This window comes from Xyrauchen texanus, chromosome 7, assembly GCF_025860055.1.
Source record: "Xyrauchen texanus isolate HMW12.3.18 chromosome 7, RBS_HiC_50CHRs, whole genome shotgun sequence".
NCBI classification, from domain to species: Eukaryota; Metazoa; Chordata; class Actinopteri; order Cypriniformes; family Catostomidae; genus Xyrauchen; species Xyrauchen texanus.
This window is the reverse complement of record NC_068282.1, coordinates 22558102-22582904: the sequence shown is the minus strand read 5'-3', so window position 1 is coordinate 22582904 and position 24803 is coordinate 22558102. Positions and strand designations below refer to the sequence as shown.

Genomic DNA, 24803 nt, shown 5'->3' with positions numbered 1-24803 from the left:
GCCATCTCAAATTTTTTCTCTCCCACTCACTTCCTTTCTTGTTCACTCACTCTCTCTCTCTCCCTCTCTCTCTCTCTCTCTCTCTCTCTCTCTCTCTCTCTCTCTCTCTCTCTCTAATTAAATAGGCAGTGTTGTGTTCCCCTGTTCCATGTGGATAATTGACAAGGGGCTAGACCTTACTTTATTCAGCAATTACAACAGCATTCCAGCTCTGGCTTATTACGACTCAAGGACAGACAGTGTTGTCTGTCTTGTTCCTTCCTTCTACAGGAGGACTTAAGAAGCTGTTCATTTTCTATGCTTTCTGCAGTGTGTCTTTTTCTGGGGATTCAGCTCTCAGTCAAGCTCAGACTCACACTGTTACAGTATATGGGTCTTGCCTTGAGCAGAATCATGTTATAAATGCCGGCTGTTTGTACACTAAGGAGTATTATTAAGATGATTAATTACCTTAATTACATTGCAGCAATGATGCATTAGAATTTGGTGCTATCACAACAAACAATTAATTTGATAATATTCTATTTAGGGTCACATTTTCAAAAGTGAGTACAGTAGGTTTGATTTTCTAAGCAATTAGCTTAAATCACTTTGTCAAGTGCTAGCTTATAAAATAAATAAAAAATGGTGCACCAGTGGTTTTTAACTAACAAATCCATATTTTCAGGAGGAAGCAATAGATTTAGCTCTTTATGTAATTGCTACCATTACATTAATAAATAAAAAATCAACATACCCTCTTGTTATGATGCCTTCCAGACAAAGTTGAAGGTGTGAATACCAGAGTTGAAATTTCCCACTTCCGAACTCAATGCATTAAAGTCAATCACACGCCGTGACTAGCGTTGCCAGCTTTCTATAAGCCAAATACGGGACATTCCAGCTTTAAATACGGGACTATTTTTTTAACGGTGTGAGATGCTGCGCAATGGTTAAAGAGTTCAACCTAGAGCTTGTTGCCATATGAAAATAATAAAAAAACAGTTTGGTGGACGCAAAAGCAGGTTTGGTGTGAATGGCCCCTAATGTGCTTAGATTGAAAACAACTTTAATACAACAACAGGAAGGACCAAATCTTTCAACAAACACTACTCTTTGTCAAAAGAACAAAGCTGCAATAAATGAAGACAATATTTCTTCTGTCAAGCATTTTTTTCCCATAATTAAGCTTAAGGATTTTCCATTTTGAAAGCTCAGCGAACCCACTTTCCATAAAAAATTGGGCTTATCAGTTTGAGACTGACTAATGTGACTATTGTGTTATGTGACTAATGTGTTAAAAATAGTATATACAGTATATCTCTTAAAAATACGGGCCACTGTTTCAGTACAAGTCTTATTAATGTTTTAATCAACCATGCATTGAAATGGATTTTTTTGGGGAGAAAACACTTAGCATGAAATAGTGCATTTCTCTTTAGATCACAGTGTCATAGTTTTGGCCGTTCTTCAGCCAGGCTCACAACGGGACTGGGCATGAGATATAAGGGGTGCAATTTAATAAGCCCCTTTTCACGGCGAGGATGCCAGACTCCCCCTTTCTTTTGGACACTATTTCCCCATTGACACTTTATTTCCCATTTTCTATGACGCCACTCCCACTGCGTCTGTCTCTTGTATTAAAAGTGCTGCTTTTTTTGTCTTTTCCAGAACGAGCACTGACATGTGCAATGTAATTTCACGTAATTAATTACTGGTGTTTTTGAAATCGAAATGGTGATAAAAAAAAAAATCATGTACTCGAATGATGTATGTCAAATTATATTAAAAAAAATGTATGGCAAAATTATCCTGTCTCTTACTGAAAATATGACAGTGAAACATGCTCTGATTTTTGTTGATCTTTCCCCCAGCCACTTATGTCAAGTGTGGTGACCTTGTAAAGATTAACAGCTAATATCTCATGTAAAAGGTGTGTGTTTCAGGTCCATTTCTCTAGGTTTAGGAAACATTCTAAGCAGATTGGGTGTGCAAAGCTAAAATACATGACAAATCACGATACTGCTGCTTTCCCAATATAGCATAAGCACGAATCACAGTAATGGCAGTTTAAAATGTTCTTTTATAGCAATCAAACTAAAGATAAGATTAATTACTGGGGCAAAAGGCTTGTCGGGATGCAGGATATGGCTTAGAATGGCATAAAATCTTGAAGTTTGGCCACTCTAATGTCACCCTAATGATTTTTGCCTGCAGGTTAACTTTTAAGACCTATTGCACTTTCAGAATTTACTGTCAATATCTGCTGGAGGGCTTTGTAGATTTAGTAACTAGACCTTTAGGAAATGTTTTAATTGAGAACAAATTGCAGTACACTTCTTACAGGGACAGACCCACTGGAAGAAACGGATGTTGAAGGGCAGTTCACTCAAAAATGATATTCTCTCATTTACCAAATCTCATGTTGTTCCAAATCTGTCTTGCTTTCTTAAACAGAATACAAAAGGAAATGTTAAGCTGAATGCTAGCCTCAGTCACCATCCACTTTCATTGTATGGACAAAGATCCATGAGGGTGAGTGAATTATGACAGAATTTCTTTTGTGTGAACTGTCCCTTTTACCTCTATGCCACACCACCCTATTTCTCTTTCATGGCACTATGGTTTTTGAAACATTATTTTCTAAAATGATTTTATCGTGAAAGGAAATCATGGTAGCAAGTTGATTGACGCTTGAATCACCAAATGCTGTGTGGCACTCTGTTATACCTCTTTGCTTCAGAATGCTTAGCACTGTACAGTATGAGAAACATAATGTGTTTTTTGAACATTAAAGCATGTAAACCTATTCTAGTAGACTCCCAAAATAAAACGATGAACCTGTAAATAAGCATAATATGGGCTCTTTTAACTGTCTTGTCTAATGATAAAAAGTCAAATGTCTTATATATTAAATTATATACAGTTTACAAATGTGCAGATATCTCGTTTAAACAGATGTAATTCACGAACCTCATGAATATCCACCGTTTTCTTCTCATCGAGTGCGCATCTAATATCTTCCTCTGAAGCGTGCATTCTATCAGCCAGATCAAAAACTTCAGGATCAGGATCAAAAGTTCCTCTAATTCACTAATCATGATGGTCAGTGGTCACAGTCCAAGCAGGTGATCCAGACCATATAAAGTGTCAGGAGATTGAAACCTGTGCTGGATCCGCATGCGTTTGTGAATGTAACGTCAAGCCTGTCTCCGAAATAAAAAAAAATCCTGCCATCGGAGGCTGTATACGGAGGTAGGATGAAAATAATGTGCTTTTCAAAATGTTCGGAGACCAGTTTCCTTAAAGAGTTCCAGTCAGTTAAGCCATTTACTGATTGGTCAGCAAGGTAGCAAGTTAGCTGCCTATGTTTTCGGATGTAGCCCAAGGTAAAAGCGCTTCATGTGTGCTATAAGTAAATGTCTTATTCACTGTGCACTGTATGTACAATTAGTTTGATTCGGTATGTTTTGATAAAATTGCAAGTGGACATGCCAGCCATGGTTGCTGAACTACTGTGTGTAGGCTACTGCTATTTACTTCTTCCTAATATATTAATAATTTTTTCATGTGCAGCTGAATTACAAAAATGTTTTGACTAAACATAAATCTGAAGAAACTGCTATCTACCATTTAAAATACAATATATATTTTTTACGTGAACTTGAGTAAATATAGTGCTAAATAAGAGGTTATTATTATTTTTATAATTAATTAATTTTTTGTTTGTTATTTACTATATTAAACTGTGTGATATATCAGCATTGTATCAGCCTATTGGCCACCCTGCTCTCTGAATATCAGCATCGGTCATTAAAGAAAACATATCGGTCGACCACTAATATAATTACATCTCAAGGGCTCTTTTGGATACATTGTCTGAAGCTACATCAAACACTGTTACAATGTAACACAGTATATTTGTTTAGTAAAGGCACAGTAATCATAAACTGAGATTATACAATTTCTGAAAGAAAGCTTAAAGCGCAACCTACAGTATAGTGCTGCTTCAGCTTTACAGAATTTTGCAGTTTGTTGTGACTTCTGAAAAGTGCTCATACACTAAATCAAAGGCATGGGCAGTTTTTCTCATATTGATATGTGAAACTGTCTTTTTGTCTGTAATATATTGTTCAACACATTTACATGTGTTAGAGGGACTTCAAAATATGACAGGGCACATATTTTGGGAACTTTTGGGAAGTAAATCTCCAGACCTTCAGTCTGAGAGTGTATTCAGTGTGTTTTAACATGATGTATTTTGATCAGTGGCCTTATGTAAGCCCCTGAAGAATACTAAATCTAAAATGGCAAAAAAAAAAAAAAGTTCCATTGTTAAATCAACCACGTAAACAATGAGCCTCGGCTTCTAGTGTCCCCATCTGGGGTAAATTAAATAAAACGTATGAGTAGACAACATTGTGCTTTGAATAAGTTGTGTGGGGTTTTTAAATGCCATAAACATTCATGTTTTTCTCAGGTAAAATCATTGCACTGGAAGTGTGGTCTGTAATTTTTTTCTCATTGCCTCACGTAATGAACCCTGATCACACTGATGTGCGTGGTGTTGTAAAAACTGTAAATATAGTTGTCATTGAAATATTAGATTATTTATAATATTAATGTGTAATAATTATTATTTTTTTATCTGCCCACAGGTTTTCCGCATTTTCAGCATATCCCATGACCCCAAAAAACAAAAATAATGGATAAGAAAAGTGGTAAGAATACCAACATTTCTCAAATGTGTAAATTTATTCCTGCATCTCTTCATCAGGGATGAGTTAGCAAAGCAAAAGTTTGTTTGCATTTCATTTCTTCCAATTCATGTACAATGATGACACCATCAACTGCTTTGTTGTCTTGTCTAATTGTGCCCAATATGCTCCATAATACAATGCCTGCTTGAATTGAAATTACAAGCAAAGAATGCAAAATGAGTGATCATGTACCTTTTATTTCAGCAAATGGCTTTCCTTCCAAGACATCTGAGAGTGGACTGCAGAGGAAACAGCTTCCATATTCCATAGAGACGCCCTATGGGTTTCACCTGGATCTGGATTTCTTGAAATATGTAGATGACATCGAAAAGGGGAACACGATCAAGAGGGTACACATCCAGCGCAAGAACAGGGGGCCAAAATACAGCACACTCCCACGGAACTTCAGCCTTCCTGGGCATGGCGCTCGACCTGTAGCCAAAGATACATGGGCCAATACTTCCACTTTAGGGTCCAAACCTAAGTCACGTGTCACTGAAGTCCAGCAGCTTTTCAAGTTCCAAGCCAGTGATGCCACTAATAGTATCAGTAGTGGAAGCTCCCCTGCCAGCAAGTCAAAGGATACTTATCTCCCTTCCCCTAAAGCTGCGGAAGAGTCTCAAATACAGACCTCCAATGAACAGTCCATGGGCCTTAATGTCAGGCCTAATTTGTTTAGAGCCTCTAGCATGCCTGTTAACGTCCCACACCGGAAAGGTTCAGACTCAAATGATGAACAGAGATCCAAATCGCAAAATGGCTCAGCAGAAAAACTTTTTCGGCCAGCGGACAGTGGCGACAGGAGAGGCAGTGTTCCCCAGGACAGGGCCAGCATACACCAACAGATCACAGCTGCGCTAAAAAGGGTGCGTGAGTTAGAGGAGCAAGTCAGGACCATCCCAGAGCTGAGGTCTCAAATATGCTGTCTTAGAACAGAGAGGGAGCAACTGCTTCAAATAATTCAGCAGCAGCAGTCCAAACAAAAGATCTCTTTGCATTTGGAGAGTAAGGTTCCTCAAAATAAATCTCAAGGCAAAACTGTCTGTCCAGTTACAATAGAGCGGACTGATACTCCCTCCCTTTCCATGGACACTATATCTGATCATGGAAAGCCTCAAGTAGTACAGTCAGACAAAACCACAGAACAACAGGCAGAGAAACAAAATCTTTTGGCACAGAATGTTGTAGAGAAAGAGTTTGACAAATATGAACCAGTAACTGATGCAGAGTCAAAGAAGGAACACATGCCAGATCTGGTGTCTGTGCCAGTGATACTCATAGAGAAGGCAGAAACCCCCACTGATCCAGAAGAACCAGAGAGACTTGTGAAGGATTTTACACTTCAAACAGAAGCATCAGAGAATGTTTCGGATCAAGCTGAAAAGCAGGAGAAATTATCAGAGACTTTGTTATTAGATAAACTGTTAGAAGGAATTTCAGAAACAGAGGAATCAGGCGCTACATTTGAATGTATGTCCACTCAAGGAGATGCTGTAAAAAATGAGACTGCTCAGGGATCAAGTGTAATTATAATTGCAGAGAATACAATCTCCCAACCTGGTGAGCAGAAGCTTCTCACTAACCAGGAGCTAGAAGTAAAACTGAAAACTTTGGAAGAATGTCTAAACAAGGCCAGCTGTGAACTGGAAATGACAAACACCTTACTGAGGGAGCAGATGGATGAGAATAGAAAAAAAGATGAGAGAATACAGGAACTGATTAACAGAGCCGAGGAGCAAAAAACTCAAGGTCCTGAACCTGTTGTCACTTGTGATGCATCAGTCAGTACAGACAGCAAAAGTGTACTGGAGAAAGCAATCTCAACAGAACCTCAACCAGATGATGGTCCCAAAGAAACAGACATGAAATGCTCAAGCACTCAAACAAATTCTGTGGAAGCAAGAGACGTTGAAGTCTTGGCACAAGTCATTACAGAAGACAAAACTGTAGGAGTAGAGATTGTCATGTGTGACCGGGCAATGCAGAATGAAGACCAGGATAATCTTGAAAGTATCAGTCATGGAGAAGTCTCTGAAATTTTAGGGAAGACAGATGCAGTAGAAGACAATAAAACAGAGGGCGATATTGAAGAAAGTGTATCAAGTCAAATTAAAGAAACCGAGGTCAGTGAAAATGTGGTTGCAGAGAGTTACATTGAAGAATATGTAATGATAGAAAGTGTCATGGTTGAGAATATGGCCAGTGAAAGTGAAGTCTTTAAGACCTCAGTTGCAGAGGAAGAATCTGTTGAGAACGCAGGTGTTGAAAGCACAGTATCAGACAAAACAAAAGTTGAACAATTTACAGGTTTACAAACACAACAGGAGCAAAAGTACACACAAGAAGAAGAACCAGACTTTCAGTCTCAGAGGGCAGCTGAGGCCTCCGCTTCTCCGGCTGCAATTGGTCAGGTTGTTAATCGTATACAGGGGCTTCTCAACGAGCAGTGGGCCAGCTTGGGAAGTGGGAGCCAGGATGCAAAAGGAGAGAGCTCCCAGAAACCTCATGCATCCAAAATAAGCTCAATTCAAAGCCACCTGAGAGGCTCCCTTAGTGCCCTGTCTGCCTTCTACTCGCCTGTTCAGAAAGGAGGGGCTGCACAACAATCTGGTAGGATGATGTCTCTTTCTATGTTGCATTCATGTACCTTCTCAGCATGGTCATTTAATAGACAGTAATGACTGATTAGAGCAGTTTCATAATAAGTGCAGACCTTGGTAAGAATTATAGTTAAATTATTAATAAAAACTAAAAATGATCTCAACTTATTGAATATCTCTAAGTCATATATCTGTCTGTCAGTCTGTGTTGAATAAGAGAATTAGTGATTTCTGGGTTACCAGATTGAGGGGCAAATTCACTAAAGTTGCATAACTTGTATGCCTGGTATTTCACCACAGAAACATGTGTCTAATTCACTAACCACCTGCAAACATGTTTAAGCAGTCGCAATCAGTGCTTAAATAGCACTACGTTTTGAGTACAAATTAAGTTATTGTCATTCTTTCTGCACAAACATGTTTCCTTTCTGTGTAAAATTAGGCTCATTATACTGTAGATTGCGCTTCATGCACAAAACTCTGCACTTCATTCACAAATCCCGAGGAAAGCAGGAGGTAAACAGATTTTTTTTTTAGATTGGCAGTAGTAATTCATCAAATAATATTCAAATGATGGAGAAAAGCATTATAACATAACTTATGTCCAGATGAGCTGTGTAGTCGAGCGCACTTTTGGCATGTTAAAAAGATGATTCAGGTGTCTGGAATGGATCACAGTTGTGGAGTGATGCTGTACAGCGTCTCGGCAGAATGTACTAGATCGCAGTGGTCGGCTGCATCCTCCATAAAATAGCACTCAGAACTTGCATTCAGCACAGATTATGTGGTTGTCTGTCTGCATAATTCCTTTAGAGTATCAAGCGCTTAACCAGCGCAGCAAGTGCATGCAAATACTGTAAGCTGTGCTTTTATTGTGTGCAATTCATTCATAGTAAATTCCCTCTTTTGTATTTCCATAAATATCATTAAATAAATTCATATATTTTAATTTAGCCATTTTAAAATGTTGCCATACATTTTAAATGTGTATCAGGAGTGGGCCTTTGAGAAATTTTACAAACTTAATTGTCATGAAAAAACACATTTAGACCCATAAATTTGATTCATTTAGACAAAACCCAAAGTGTGCTAAAAAGATTAAATCACCTGGATTCAGTCAGACTTCCTTTATAGAACATTTTCAATGCACACAAGTAAATAACAACATTATTTTGTGTAGCTTCATAACAATATAGGCTATTGCAAAAGATCCTGTTGATAAATAAGTTTACAATACATTTGTTAACCGTAATTTCTGCTAAGCATGCACATACTTTGAAAACTTTCTGCAGATAATAGTTGCATATTCAATGCCAGAGGAAAGCTTCTGCTACAATGCACTGTTTATGCATGCTGTGTAGGTGTTTTAACTTAAATGTAAAAATGACTACCAAAATGAAAATATACCATTTACGAGCTGTATGAGGTGAAAATGACAGGCCTTTGCCTCAATGAGTTTGAAGTGCAGGCTTTAAGAGTCATGCAAAGCCAGTGTTGACAATCTAAAGAGCTAAAACATATGTTGTTGACCAAAGTCAACATGAAATAATATCTTCAAATATGCATAGTTTTGCTTGTGTGGCACAGAAACTTGCACAGAAAGTCTGTTGCCATGCAGAGGCCAAGTAGTATAACAATGCTTTGATACTGAATTGCTCACTGTATGTCAAGACTATTTGAGAATTTGTGTTGACATTTTAAAAGCTTCTGGCTCCTATTGCATTGCTTACAAGATGTTGTGGTCTCATACTGTAAATATTGGCATACATTGCCATTTGTGCGAACACAGTTGCTTAACTGTGCTCTTCGGTTCTTATCAGGTATTGACTTTCTATATTGGGTAGCAATTCTGTTTAACACTATCAATATTGTCACTTAAACATAATTAGTCTTACTAGTAAAATTATAGTTTCCTGAATAATTTTGAGTCAAACTTACCATGTAATGTTCTGTGGAACCAAATTGAGGAAGCATTCCAGAGTATTTGATGAGTTGTGTTTTGTTGTAATTGCATCCACAGGCTCCACTGCCCGCTATGCACCTCTGTTCTCTTCAACAAACACTGACACTGAACAAACGCTTTGTGTTGCTCCAGTCCTTTTAGGATCACATGATTGATGAACATTTTTTGTGTCAGTTCTATTTTTGAGAGCCTTTTTTAATTAAACATCAGTTTCTCTGTAACTGTTACAGTTGTTTTGACAGTGTGGATGCTGCATTATGGATGACTGCAACTGACTTCCTATTCTGGGGAGAACAGGATGTTAAAGATTCAGTTATTTGTCTTAAATTATTTCTGGTAAAGGAATGCTGAGACATTTATTCAGAAGAAATTGATTCAGAATTCTGCATTCTATTGCTATGAAATAAATGCCCAATAAACCAGTTTTAGACTGTTTAAACTTAAGTTTAGCTGGGTATTTAATGATCAAACATGCCCACATGAGGCACATTATTTAGATTAATTTAAGGATTAAGGATTTATTGAGGGTATTTTTCATTCTATGAGCAGTTTTTGAAGATGCAAGGGTTTCTTTCTCCTCTCTACTACATAGACTATGCTTTATATTCAGGTCAGTCAAACGGACTACATAGTGTAAAGAGTTTGGTTATTGTTAGGCATGTTTCACACTGCAAGCGTATGCAGGACATATATTTTTCAGTGTCAATGTTAACAGGTTAGAGAATTCACACATGGGAGCTAAAGAAGCGTGGCAGACCGTTGCAGGAGCATAGTGTGAGCAGCAGTGCTGCCAGAGTTTTGGCACAGTCTATCTTTGCAGCACTCATGCTGAATTAAAGTGACAGTGCACTGTTGATTGACATCATGAACATGAGATGACATGAAAAAGTAGAAATTCCACCAAAAAGCATATAATTGAAATCTAGTGTGTTTTTATATGTAGAGCACATGGGAAAACAACAACAAAAAAGAGAAAGCACTATTGCCAGTAAAATTTCACAAAAACAAATTTAAATTAATTTACTTATAGCTCAAGCAGAAGTACGGTTTTATAATTTTAAGCTACAGTATAGTGCTAGTTATATGCCTAATACAGAAATCAGGTCTATAGGCTTAATAGCAATACTACCCATATGCTGGCAGTAGTAAACTTCTTGCAACCGCCCAGATGATCTGTAAATTTGCAACTTACTTCATTCTTGTATTTGCAATTCTACAGCATTTGATAAGACAACACTGATTGTGGATGTGAAAAATCAAAGACCTCTGACCCTCAACACACTTTTTTCTAGACCATTTCAAAGACTGTCAAGTTACGTCACTGTTCCATGAACATTTCCTGCTTGTCAAAACAGAAACCATTTAGTAGAGATGGGTCACTTCTATTAAATTTAAAGGAAGAAAGTGGAATGCCCAACGGTTGCCAACGGTCAACAAAAAAAATAAAGCATCATCACTGCTGCCTTTAAACACAGAGTGCGTCTCTCCTTGGGAGACTGATCTCTACCTGCTGGCATCTTCGCGGGTCCAGGAACGGAGCAGTGAGGGTCGGGTGTGAGTTAGATGCGGCTACGGACCCGCACCCCAGCACGATTTCGATGTGACACCTGGAATTGGAGCATGTGTCACAGCCAGGCAGCTTGAATGAAGCCTGCGCCACACGCTCCTCGGACCAAGTTTTAAATATGTTAAATATGTTCTTTTATCGTAATTTTGGAGATTTTGGTCTTTTCCCATTCAAGTAGATAGGAGCACTGTCATGACGCTTGTTTACATAGAAAAATAGCTGCCTAAACTGCCCAAGATTCCAAAAATGGCCACCGAATGTAATGTCTTACCTTGAAAAAGCAACTTTTTTAAAGGATCCGGAAATACATTTGGACCTTTCTAATTTATTTGTTTTTGTTTACATTCTTGAAATGGTCTATAAGGGTTAATTAACAAAGGAAAAATGTTAGGATGCAGTTAATTTGACTGCTTGTGCAGGTGGTGAGTAAATATTTTAATCTATTCTTTGTAAGTCTGTCTTTTTTCATATAGGCTAAGGAAGGTACTCAACACTTAAAAGTTTCAGCTGGTGTTTGAACAAAGAGATATCACTGTTTAGTTGTTTTTCATAATTAATTATTTCTGACTATATTTTATAGCCGATTGATCGAGCCAACCCTAGTTATCACCTTCCCGGGTTGTGCAAAACAACACTCAATGGCTTATTGCCCTCCGCCTTAATTTACAAACCTAGTTTCTTCACTGAATGATGATGTTTGTATAGATCAGAGTTTCTAGTGTTTGCAGCCACTAACTGAAAGAATTGTACAAGACTAATTTAGGGTTACACCAATATAATGTAAACCAGACTCATGACGGTCAGGTTTGTAATCCTTTTTATCAATGACCCACTCCTGAAAACCATTTTATAAGTTATTGTCATTAATAAAGGAAATACTCAACATTGTAATACTTTATTTTCTGTAGAAAGTTGTAGGTGTTCTAGTGTGAAAAACCACTGCAAGTCTGCTGCTGTAGTTACACTGTAGCTTTACGGACACGCTGTTTTGGCATGCGATGTGAAACAGGCGTTTGGGAGGGTGAACATGTGCAGGCTTGGCTAACATTTTCACATATCTGACCATCTCCCCATATAAGGCTTAAAATCCATCATGAAGAAGAATGACTGTCCTGACAAGCAGAGCAACGGGAGAGCAAAGAAGAACTTGAAGTTTGTTGGCGTAAATGGAGGGTATGATTTTTATGCATTTTTGGCACATTTGCCTACTTGAAACAGAAAATTATTGCATTTTATATGGTTGCTGGTAATGCTTTTCATAAAATAACTATCTGCGTTGAAGCTATAAAATAATGTTTTAAGTAATTAGGCATTATAGTATGTTAGGAAACTCCTTCAAAACATGTTGGATGTACAATTCCAGCAACTTCTAAACGAGAAGCATACTCAATGGTTGCCTTTTATTTTATTGTAGACTCCATAAAATAGCAGATTTCAGTCCTTTGTTTACATATATCCTTTTGAAACATGATGTATAGCCAATATACATAATCTGCTACTTGCTACTTGGGAGCAGGTTATTTCAAAAATCTATATAATGCTAGATGAATAATCATTCATTAAGGCCTAAGCACTGAAAGTGTGGAGGCCCTATTGCTGTTCTAAGGATTATTATTATTATTTCTTTTTTCAAGATTTTGGAGGGTTTTGGGGCACTTAACATTCTCAAAATCTCACGAAATGTTGCACACACATCAGAGTCGTTGGCCATTAGGGCTTGGCAAAAGTTCATACATGGTCATGTAGAGGGGGTTCTGTTGCGTCACCTAGAAGATGGACATGTTCGGGGGCTCTGTAGCACATCACTTTTCAGATTCATGTGATTGTCACTAAATGTAGGCAATATTATGCCAAGACATTGAAAATACTAAATTGCAAATACATTTTAGATATTTTGAACTGTGTTGCCATGGCAAAGCAATACATTTATTAAAACAGGAAGTTCCTTTTATCTTCTGTTTGCATTCTGTGATTTTTATGAAAATTAATTTGTATGTTTGGTAATGGGGACTGATCACATAATTATGGGCTATTATGGGTCACGGTCATAGCACCACCAACTGGCAGCAGGAAGTAAGCAATATTAAAAGTCTTTGAAATAGCCAAAATTCAAAATTATTTAGAATAATGTCAAGACACTGCTGATGTAAAATTGTAAAGGAATATTTGATATCTTAAATACTGTTGGCTTGGCAGTTTATTGTGCAAGTGAAAGCATTTTTTAAAGTGAAATAATAAAGGTTACATTTATTGTAATGAAAATATACTGCACAAACGTTTTATTATTTAAAAATACTAGAATATCAAAACCATATGTTTAACCCAGTTCTGAGTGGCAATGAATTTTTTTCAGACACAGTACCAGAAATGTCCAATAGAGGACAGCCAGGCTCAGTTGGTGAATGATTCCCAAAAAAACACATCTCTGTCACTCAAGAATTTTGTGGGTCTTGTCCAGAAGGGATTCCTCTTTCGTCAACTTCTCGCACATGCGCAGTCTGTTATGTATAGTCTAAATATGTGTAACTATGTTCATCATTTAACTATGTTTATCAAAAGAAAGACATATAAAGTTAAAGATCCGTTTAATATGGCTAGCAAAATAACAACTGCATGTTCTGCTTTTAAACAACTTAAGCATTAACTATACAGTATTAAGAAGAGCGCAACATATGTGCCACAGCGGTGTACTTGAGGAATCGAGAATGGGCGGCGAGCACTCCTCGTTGCTGCGAGTTCTACAATTTGCACTCTTTTCAGTCGAATCCCACAGAAAAATACAAATAAATGTGTCTCCACTCAAGATATAAATCCACTGAGGTGCGGAACATTTTGTTTATAATGTCACATGTGATGAAAAGGAGGGCGTGACCTGGCCATGATGATGCACAGCTGGCGCTGAATCAGCTGATCTGCAGGAGAGCAATATAAAGGGGAGCTGGAGTCTCCAGTTCGGGAGAGAGAGAGAGAGAGAGAGAGAGACGGACGTGGCTCCGCTGCATGTGCCTGCGCTGCATGTGAGGGTCAATGCCGGCCGCCGAGATATGGAGGAACCGCTACTGTTAGCCTAAGAGGTGGAGGAGCGGTTCTGTCTGCCAGAGGCTGGAGGACCTGCTGCCGTCCATCAGGGGAGGAGAGAGTTGGCATCTGCCAGAAGGTGGAGGAGCAGTTGAGGAGCGGACTACAACTCATCCGGGAGCCGGCGAGCAAGTTTTTCTCTCTCGCTCTCTCTCTCTCTCTCTCTCTCTCTGTGACTCTGCTTGCCCTTTTACTCTCCCAATGCCTCCCCTCATCTCTCCCCCAGGTTCACAGGAGGCAGGGTGGACAACCGGCTGACAGAACGGCCCAAAAGGGCAGTGTCTCTCCTCCAGAGATGGGGGAAGTTTGTCAGACCGGTGGCACCCTGGCCTGAATCGGGCGGGGGAGGAGTGTGACGAGGAGGAGGAGGGCGTGGCCGGGCTGTGATGATGCTCGGCCATCACTGAATCAACTGATCAGCTGGAGAGCAAGATAAAGGGGAGTCAGAGGTGCCTGTTCAGGAGAGAGAGAGAGAGAGAGAGATGCACGTTGCCTTGTTGCATGTGTGTCTGTTTGTTTATATTTGTTTTATGTTGGTTTAAGTTTACCATTAAACTTTGTTTACTGTTCATCCGCTTCCTCCTCCTCCTCCTTGCCCGTCCTTTATCTGTTACATCACATTTTGTAAGATTTCATGTCCACTCAATAATCCAAATAAATTTGACAAAACTTTAATGATGGCAATTATTAAACTGCTACAACACCAATCTGTAATAGAAATGCAGTTTTCTTGTTTTGCAACTGGACTTTATTTTTTATTTTTGGATCACATAGGAGAATGTAAAAAAGTGGAATTGGAAGGTGAAGTGGAAATTACATTACGGACCTATGACATTACAGTTACATTGCCAATAAGTCACAGGATCACCCAAATATTACGAATACATAAATAACTTGACCATTCTGGGAAAGCTTTGTACATAAGGAGAATGTAAAGACCATGTTGTGAATTAGTAACTTAATGGTAATGAAATTATGGGCCCATGACATTGCATTTACATTGTCAGTAAGTCATGAAATTACCCAAAAATTATGTATATATTGCATAACTGGACCATTCCGGGTAAGCTTGCAACATTAGGAGGACGTAAAGACGACATTGTGCCTGTGATGTTGCCTGTTAGAAAGTCATGAAAATTCTGTGTAAAAAAAGGATGAATAAATTATGAAACTTGTACATTGTGTGTTAGCAGGGATAGCCTTTATCCTGTTAGCTTCTCTGAGCAACTGAGCAGACCATACGTACATCGAGTGTTCTTCTTCAAAACTGGAATTTCTACCAAATACATTAGTTTATCCAAAGCATCATATGTTTGCATAGATCCATTGAAAAAGGAGTGAGAACATATTATTTTTGGGTCCGAAAGTTCATGCGCACACAGCAGCAGTGGAAGACGTTATGTGTCCAGGCAGTTAAGATGTCAGAACCCATCCTCTGTTTCACTCGAAATGATCACGTGGTTGATGTTGCTTTCTAAACTGAGAAAGGCCAGCCTATGTTCCATGGAAACCTCACATTATTGCCTACATGACCTGCCATTTAAACAAGTACTAAAGATATATTGGCCGGATTGATCCAGGCAAATAGCCAATGTGCATTTTGTAATCTGTGTTGAATGAGAGCTCTGGCTCAAAATACGTGGAAGAGTCCACAGAATAGGGGAGACATTGATTTTGATAGTATATAATTAATTAGTATCGATATTTTATTGAAATGATATATTTTTGATAACATAATAACATAATAGAGGATCAGTTGGGTTTCCCCCCCTATTTTCGATGTTTTGGATAAAATGGCTGAGTTAATTTTCATCAGTAGACCCTCACAATGAAATGCATGCTGATATCTTCAGTCATTTGATCAGATCATATGCAGAGAACATGAAACATAAGTGTGGCTCTTACAACAGAGTTTAAAATAGTCCTCTTATATTTACCCAAATTGCTTCAAAATTCCAAATGCATGTGTCCACCTTGCTTTCCGAAAGCCACTGGGTGGAAATGGACCCATGGTAATTATGCCTGTCATCACTGCTTGCAGCTATACTTTAAGTTTGTTTTCCCAAAATAGAAAGACTGTTAATTTTTAAATGTGTTTGTTCTAAGACCTTTAGGAGCACATTAACAAATAGATCGTTTCAAAGGTAATAGACCTGGACTAAAAGCTAAAACAAAACAAAAAATTTGATTTTAACAATTGCCCTAGAATCACAGTGAATAGTGTTTTCATGTGAAGTGTTGAAAGATAAGTCTATTTCATCAACATCCATGACATCATGTAACAATATGTTTGGCCTGTCTGTTTGCATCTCTTAATCTCTTTTATCCTTAATCACAGTGATCTGTTAGAAATATCCCATGAGGTGTCTGCATTGTTTTCTGTGAGTGCTTTAGCATGATGATTGAAGCCATTCAGACAACAGAGAACAAAGTCCTCTCTCTGAATTTCTCTCACACTTACTGTCTCTCTGTCTGTCTTCCTGTTACTGTGTGCTGAATGATTTGCTTAGCTTGGCAGCAGAGATTTGACCAGCCTTCTACAATAAGATAATTATCCTGATAGAGCTGGCCAAACAGCTGGATTTCCATACATCTGATCAGATTGGAACAGGTCTATCATCTTAACCAGGGATCTTCAACCTTTTTAGGCTTGTTGGATAGACAAATTTGCCCTGTTAAATATTCTATAAAATGAAATGCATTTTAAGCCTGGCTTATAATAACATGAGTATAATTTATTTTTAGTACATATTTTGTGTTGATGCTTACATTGCAAAGACAATAAAATACTCATTATTGATGTATAGAGTCATATGCTAGTACATTAAATTAAACATTTGTAATACATTTTAATGTAGATGGTACCATGAATGCTGAACTATATCCTTTTTGGTTTAGGTAAATTATCTTTTTTTTTTAATACACAATTACTTGTGTTGAAGACCTCTGATCTAAAACAAAAAGCTGAAGCCTAATTAGTTCACATTAGTTTTCACAAATTGTGAAACTATGGCTATGTGTGTCAGCACTGTATCGTGCACAGTTATTTTTACTATTGATTTATTAGCAAAATATACAAGACATTTGTGATGATTTATGACTCTGTTCAGACATGTAATTCTGAATGGTGCAAGCTGATAGGTTCTTTGAACTTATTACCTGTTAGCCAATCAGTTCGCTCACATGTGAAACATGTTTTTTAGGCATGATGACGTCATCACGCACACCCTTTTTATTGATAAAAGGCCATTTGAATGGAAATGGGCAGAGGGCAGCAAATGTCGCAATTTTATTTTTCACATTTTCACTTTGTCGATAACAATATAGCGCGAAAGGTGGATGGAAACTAGGCTATTTTGAGTCATGTAATTTTGTCTAGCCATATAAGCCTTTTAGCTTAGCAGGCACACATCGAGATTTAGTTCGTTAGCTTCATGCCATTTGGCCAGCAGGTCAAGGCAAACCTAGCTAGCATACACTCTCGCTCGCTATGTCTAGATCTGCTACATGGGGATTGTATTTTTTTAATTGTGCTGCAGCATTTCATACATGCTTGATGCAGCATGTCTTGTATTTTTCTAAATGTGCAGCACCATGTCCACATACTTAACTCAGTATGTCTGTGTATGTTCTAGCAGTAGCAAGTCTCCGTACTTTGCAGCAGAAGCGTAAATGATCTAGTCAGCAAAGACCAATATTCTATCAATATGCAATACCCACATTAACATTCTAAATCTTTCCACGAGTTGTCATGACTTAAAAGTATTTATTTATTTATTGCTTAAGAGCCTTGAACATGAAAGATTTTGCACAAATAACTTTAGGACATAACCGAGGTAATAAGTTTGCATCACAACCTTTTTCAATAGTTTTTAATAGTTATTTCCAGAACAGTGAATTTTGCATCAAGTAACAAGTAAGACCCTGTAAGTAATAGTTCACCCTAAAATGAATATTCTTTTATAATTTACTCACCCTCATGTTGTTCCAAACCCATATAATATTCTCTCTTATGCATAACACAAAAGGAGATTTAAATGTCCCAGTCCATATTTTCAATAAATTGGCAGTGGATAGTGCTTCACTTCAAATCTTAAAAAGGACCCAAAAGTATTATAAACATAGTACTTTTGACTCATGCATCATATTTTAAGTCTTCTAAAAGCACATGTTTTGGTGAGAAACAACCCAAAATTTAAGTACATGAGAGAAGATCGTTCACTTGTGTAAATTAATTTTCATGTTTCAGAGAACTATTCCTTTCATTTATGTTGGTTTTGTTGGTGTGTTGAAATATTCTTTAAAAATACTCAGGTCTCGTAAGCAGTGTTTGCAGATTTTATGAGTTGTGTCTGATAGACTGTGATTAACTTGAGAGAAGCCCTGCACTGCTGCTGTTAGATGACAGCTGGTGATTTCAGAATTTGCACACAGTCCTGACCAAACTACTATAACTTCATTCCATTCTGCTATTTAGTGCTGTCAGCCAAGGACAAATAGCAGTGTCTATCTCCATCATTGGCTGTCTAGCTTGTCCTTCTGTGTCAAATGTTTCATTACATAGGCATAGGCATATTCAGGGCTAACCTGAATAGGGGCATCAAAAAGGCCAAACACAACCACAAGCTAAGGATTGAGGATCACTTCAAGAACAACTCTGACCCCCGACGCATGTGGCAAGGCATCCAGGCCATCACAGACTACAAAACTACTAACTCCACACCCCTGTCACTGACACCTCCTTGCTAGATGAGCTGAACCACTTCTATGGCCGCTTTGATAGGGACAACAAGGAAGTGGCCATCAAGGCTGTGGTCTCTGCAGTTCACCAGCCCCTCAGACGCTCCTCAACCGATGTGTGTGTGGGCACTGAGCAGGATTAATGCACGCAAGGCTGCTGGTCCTGATGGTATCCCTGGACACGTACTCCGGGCCTGTGCTGTGCAGCTGACTGAGGTTTGGACCGACATATTTAATCTGTCACTAGACCAAGTAGCTGTCCCCGCGTGCTTTAAAATCACCTCCATCGTGCTGGTGCCAAAACACTCCAATGCAACAAGCCTTAATGACTGCCGTCCAGCTGCAATCACCCCCATCATTATGAAGTGCTTTGAGAGGCTGGCCCATATCAAGACCTGCTTATCACCCTTATTGGACCCTTCCAATTCGCCTACCGTCAGAACAGGAGCACAGAGGCCCATCTCTACGGCACTTCACTCTGCCCTGTCCCACCTTGACAATAGCAACACCTATGTGAGAATGCTGTTCATTGACTTTAGTTCAGCATTCAACACCATCATCCCCTCCAAACTCATCACCAAACTCAGTGAACTGGGCATCAATTCCTCCCTCTGTAACTGGATTCTGGACTTCCTAACCAACAGACCTCAGTCTGTTAGGTTAGCTAACCACACCTCCTCAACCATCACCCTGAACACCGGTGTACCACAGGGATGTGTGCTGAGCCCTCTCCTTTACTCCCTCTTCACCTACGACTGCACACCTGTACATGGCTCTAACACCATTGTCAAGTTCGCAGACGACACTACGGTGATTGTTCTCATCAGTAACAACAATGAGATGGCCTACAGGGAGGAGGTCCAGGACCTATCATCGTGGTGCACTGACAACAACCTTGCTATCAACACCAAGAAGACCAAAGAGCTCATTGTGGACTTCAGGAAGTCTAAAGCTGGCACACACACACCCATTTCTATCAACGGGACTGAGGTGGAGCGTGTAACCAGCTTCAAGTTTCTGGGTGTCCACATCTCTGAGGACCTCTCTTGGACCCTCAACACCTCTACCCTGATCAAGAAGGCTCACCAGCGTCTCTTCTTTCTGAGGAGACTCAAGAAGGTCCACCTGTCTCCTCAGATCCTGGTGAACTTCTACCGCTGCACCAATCGAAAGCATCCTCACCAACTGTGTCACAGTTTGGTAGAGCAACTGCTCTGCCCATGACCGGAAAGCACTGCAGAGGGTGGTGAAAACTGCCCAACGCATCACCGGTTCCTCGCTCCCCTCCATCGAGGCCATCCAGGGTAAGCGATGCTTGCGTAAGGCACGCAGCATCATCAAAGACTGTCCCCACCCCGACCACAGACTGTTCACCCCACTCCCCTCCGGGAGGCGTTTCAGGTCTCTCTGCACCCGTACCAGCAGGTTCAGAGTCTTTCCTGCAGCTGTCACCCTACTGAACTCTAGCTCTGCATCCCCCCCCAAGGACACTACGCTACCCCACCCATTCTGTTCTATTATTTATTTAAATGTACATACTGTAATTACACCTATACATAGCCATATTCTACTACTCTTCATCCTGTACATACACTTAGACTTATTCTTACTGCTCTTATAATGTTACCACACTGCACATAGCTGTACATACTGTACATATCTATCTATATGGTTCATACAGATTATCCATATTTACTGTTTTCTTACTAAATATTCTGCTAATACACTGCATATCTATATTATTCTACTACTGTTTCAAATGTCACTGCTACTACATTGAAAATATCTGTACATGTTGTTCATACACTGCTCATATTACATAGCCTTATTTATTCTGCACTATAACACTGCAATATATTTCTGTACCTGCCTATGCACCACCTGTCTATACTTGATTATCACATTGCACTTTTCTGCTTTTTTTGCACTTCTGGTTGGATGCAAACTGCATTTTGTTGTCTTTGTAATTGTACTCTGCACAATGACAATAAAGTTGAATCTAATCTAATTTGGTTATGAAATATATGCTATATTATGTGATTCACAGCCATTATATTAAACACATTAGTAAATCATTGTTACTCAGATGGTAGACGCATAGCAATCCTATTAAGCCATTGTGGTCTTTTTAATAACAAAGATTCTATGATAAATAACCTATGCATGGGTCCCTTGTCTCTAATGTGATATGAAGTACTCAAAAGAGGCCCTCATACTCAAAACCCTAATATATGTGTAGTCACCTGACCCGCAGCTATAGGCCTCCATTCACCCATGCCCTTAAGGAATTGAGGGAATGCTATTCCTCCTGTCTATCTAAAAAAATATCCATGAAGGAGCAGCATTCTTCAGAACGACTCACCAAACAAGAACGCATCTGAGACCCCAAAGAGGTCCCTCTCATTTGAACAGCTTGAATAAACATTCTTGCATTTTACATGTCCATTCACGACAAATTAAATACATTCGTTTGCCATTAGCGGTAAAGAACCGACTGTGTTGAAAACACATAAAACATTCACTAAACCTATAAATGCTTAATCAGCTCTACATTTCAAAGCCCTTTTCTCTTTAAGCTAAACCTTTTACACATAAAATTCAATAATTTTGCACTCTATGTTTTGACGCACATACAAGTCTGTTGGTATTTGTGGTAATTAATCTCAGGTTTAACTTATTTGAAGAGATGGTTCACCCAAAAATTTAAATTCTGTCATCATTTACTCACCCTAATGTTGTTTCAAACTCGTATGACATTCTTCTGTTGAACAAAAATGGAGATGTTTGGCAGAATGTTTCAGTCACCATTCACTTCTACGGAAAAGTGCAACATCAACATTCTTTAAAATATTTCCTCTTGCATTCTATGGAAGGGTAAAAGTAAAACAGGTATGGAACACCATGAGGGCCAGTAGGGAATTTTCATTTTTGGGTGAACTAACTATTTTAAGGAAATCTGTATCATTGATGGTTTGCCCAATAAAGGGCTAAATGAAAAGAACCCCCTGGAATCAAGTTGTCTGTATTTCCAGCTATGAGACCACCTCCAGTGAGGACTCCAGTGGGGAGGAGGATCAAGACAAGGGGGAGGAGGTGGATAGCTCAGAACCTGAGGTGGAGCAGGGAGAGGAGAATGCAGTGACCCAGGAAGAGGCTGCTGTTACTGGGGAGGAAGGTGACACAGCTCAGGCAGAGTTGGCAGAGGGCTCTGGGGAACCTGATGCCGGTCAGGTCGCCATGAGTCCCCAGGAGGAGCAGCCTGTCAGGTGAGATAGAGGGCCATTATAAAAAGAGAGGACTGGAGTGCCTTTACATTCTTGTTGGCTATTAGCCTTCAACAGAGGCATAGCTAGCCTAGTGATTGCTTTAAGACTATTCAAGAAGCACAGCTTAATGTTTCAGTGACAAGTTTAATGTATGTACAGATAATCTATTTAAAATGCATATTACTTTTTATGTATTTCAATATTTTAGCAAATAAAACTGTAAAATATCACACATTATTATGCGCTGTTCATTGAAGTAACGCAATCCATTTTTTGCGAATCAAGTAAAACAAGATAAATGCTAATTGGACAAGAGGCTCTAAATGCATAATTTTTGGTCCCGACTAGAAACTCCTCTGGGAGTCGTATGGGGACCTCATGAGCACTATTTGCACTGGATCTGCATTTGATTACCTATTGGACATTGGACTTTCAGTCAGTAGGGGTTGTTTGACCTTATGCAGCGCTTTGCAGACCGATGGGCACCTAAATTGAAGCAGTATTTGTCGATTAGAAATTTAGTCCGACTTAAGTCATCGCCACCAACACAATACCATGACGTATGCTCTGGGATAAACCAGCAGGCTAGATCAGCTGGTGCAGTTGCTTCAAAGTGGCTGCACAAGCTCTGATGATACCACCTTATTCGTAATTGGCCAGAGTCTGCGATGACAATGATGATGTGCACTTCAGAGGATGTTTTCGGAATGGCATACTACCCATACTACTCTTACTAGTTCTGCCATATTAGTTTAAAAGAGAAGTATGGTAGTATGTCATTACCAATGTGTTTATTCTCAAACATTAAGTTCGGCTAAACTCTCACAAATCCGTGTTTTTTTAACAGTAAAATTCTCATGCAATTTTAATCATATATAATTTTTATTTGTAAAAACAATTTATAATTATTCAGAAATACTGCTTATGATGCTTTTGAATGGGAGTGACTATAGAGCAAAGTGTAGTTTGACCGCCCATTTAGGCAAGGCGAAATATGTTTTTGTCCTGCCTGGAAGGACAAATAAAGTCAATGTTAATTTATATTGCTTACCCTTGTGCACATGTCTGACACCCTATTAAAATATTGCAGCTTTAGGTGAATATAGTGGACCAGGTTCAGACACAGACTAAGACGTATTATCACAATATTCTTTTCATATCATTCGATACCGATATTTATCATGATATTCAATCACATTTGCACATTGCACATTTTTTTTAATTTCCAAAAAAAGAAGAGAAAACTAAATCCTAAACAGTCTAAATATTCTTTTCAAAACTGCGTTGGGGCCCAGACACAGCCAATGCAGTGGTGTCTGAGGGATCTTTTATGAAAATATAATAGATAATAGAGTTTATCAATTGAGTGCAGTTGGATATGAAAGATGATCTGTTCATTTTGAATCATAATGAAGGTATAAATATATATACATATATATATTTTTTTTTCTACATTTAAATTATTTTCATATTTCTTTACATACAGATATCCAAGTATGGGGGCGTAGAAGCCCTTGTGACTGAGGAATGATACTGTATGGGGGTTCAGGGGTATCTCCAGAGAGAAACTTTTGAAAATGTAAAAGTCTGAATGGACCATTTTTCTATTTTCATTAAAGTGAGAAAGACTAGGCTACAAACTAGTAATTGTTTTGTCTTTCATCCTTGTCAGAGATGATGAAATCTGAATAATTTCACAAAATTAGAACAGAAATCTATTTGTTTATTAGTAAAGGCTTGGAACATGCTGATTAATAAAACTAAATTTAGAAAGAAAAAACGTTATGGTCTAAAGACGCTCTGGAAACACGCACCTCATGTTTATTCACTAAAGAGGAAGCTGGTGCAGACCGGGACAGGGCATCAGTGAAGCGTGTTTCAGTGGTAGAGAAAAATATTCAAGAATACACTGCAGAAAGATCAGATATGATGTAACCGGCACTGTTGTTTTGTCACGCTGCTCACTAGAGACGAGGAGAGGGCGTAACCGTCATCATGATGTCTTGCAGTCAAGATGGAATCAATCTGGGGTCTGGTCAGAATCGCGGTGACCTGTGTAGTGGGAGCAATAGCAACTTCATACAGCCTGATGCTGCATTTCCACTGAAGCAGAAGAAATTCGCACAAAGCCACTCCCAACGCTAGGGAACCACTTGCCCTGCGCTGCTGTCAATTTTACAATCCACCTCGTGAGCTTGACGATCGGCTTCCATAGAAAGGAATTTAAAGTGATCACTCACATTCGCTCAGCACGCGCCAGTGGAAACATACAATAAGAAAGCCAAACTGCTAGCATTTTTAGCAACACGCATGTCTAGATGTAGAACACAGGCTAAATATAGAAAATTACTCAAAAGCTTATCGTCGATATCATGGAGTTTTTTTTATCGCAATAAATATTGATATCGTTTTATCGCCCAGCCCTAACTAGATGGAAGCATAATGATTATGTAATTAACTTTACATTTGTTTTTGAGCAAGCACACTCTATCTAAATGGATATGAAATGCATAAAAATACTAAACTGGAGCTTGCCTGCAGGAAATAGAATGGACCACCCGAAAGGAAACGACTGCAGGCCCAACAGCGAGAATACAGAGAAAAGCGATCCACAGGACTTTTATTTTGTGGTTGCCCCTTTTGCTTTTCCTATCTGGTGTGAAAAGATAATTCGCTTATAATATGAGCTGGCTTAACACATTAAAATGCACAATGACACTGCATGCATGATTCGCATGGGCAGGAGCCTCTGTTATAAATCGAACACAATCCTGCTTTTTGTTCTGCCCATCATCTGGCAGGAAGGCACTATGAAATAAGCGCTGAGTGATAGGTTTAATATGCCCAGTG

General features: G+C 38.8%; 1 protein-coding gene across 2 annotated transcripts in view; it reads left to right on the top strand.

Moving 5' to 3' along the window:
* LOC127646402 (KN motif and ankyrin repeat domain-containing protein 4-like) overlaps nt 1-24803 on the top strand; it is a 122910-nt gene that overhangs the window by 83949 nt on the left and 14158 nt on the right. For both annotated transcript variants that reach the window (XM_052130014.1, XM_052130015.1), the window contains 4 exons: nt 4638-4700; nt 4944-7349; nt 11949-12042; nt 21720-21953. In XM_052130014.1, the coding sequence (XP_051985974.1) occupies nt 4685-4700; nt 4944-7349; nt 11949-12042; nt 21720-21953 (2750 nt within the window). In that variant the 5' untranslated portion in view covers nt 4638-4684. The remainder of the gene's footprint in view (nt 1-4637; nt 4701-4943; nt 7350-11948; nt 12043-21719; nt 21954-24803) is intronic.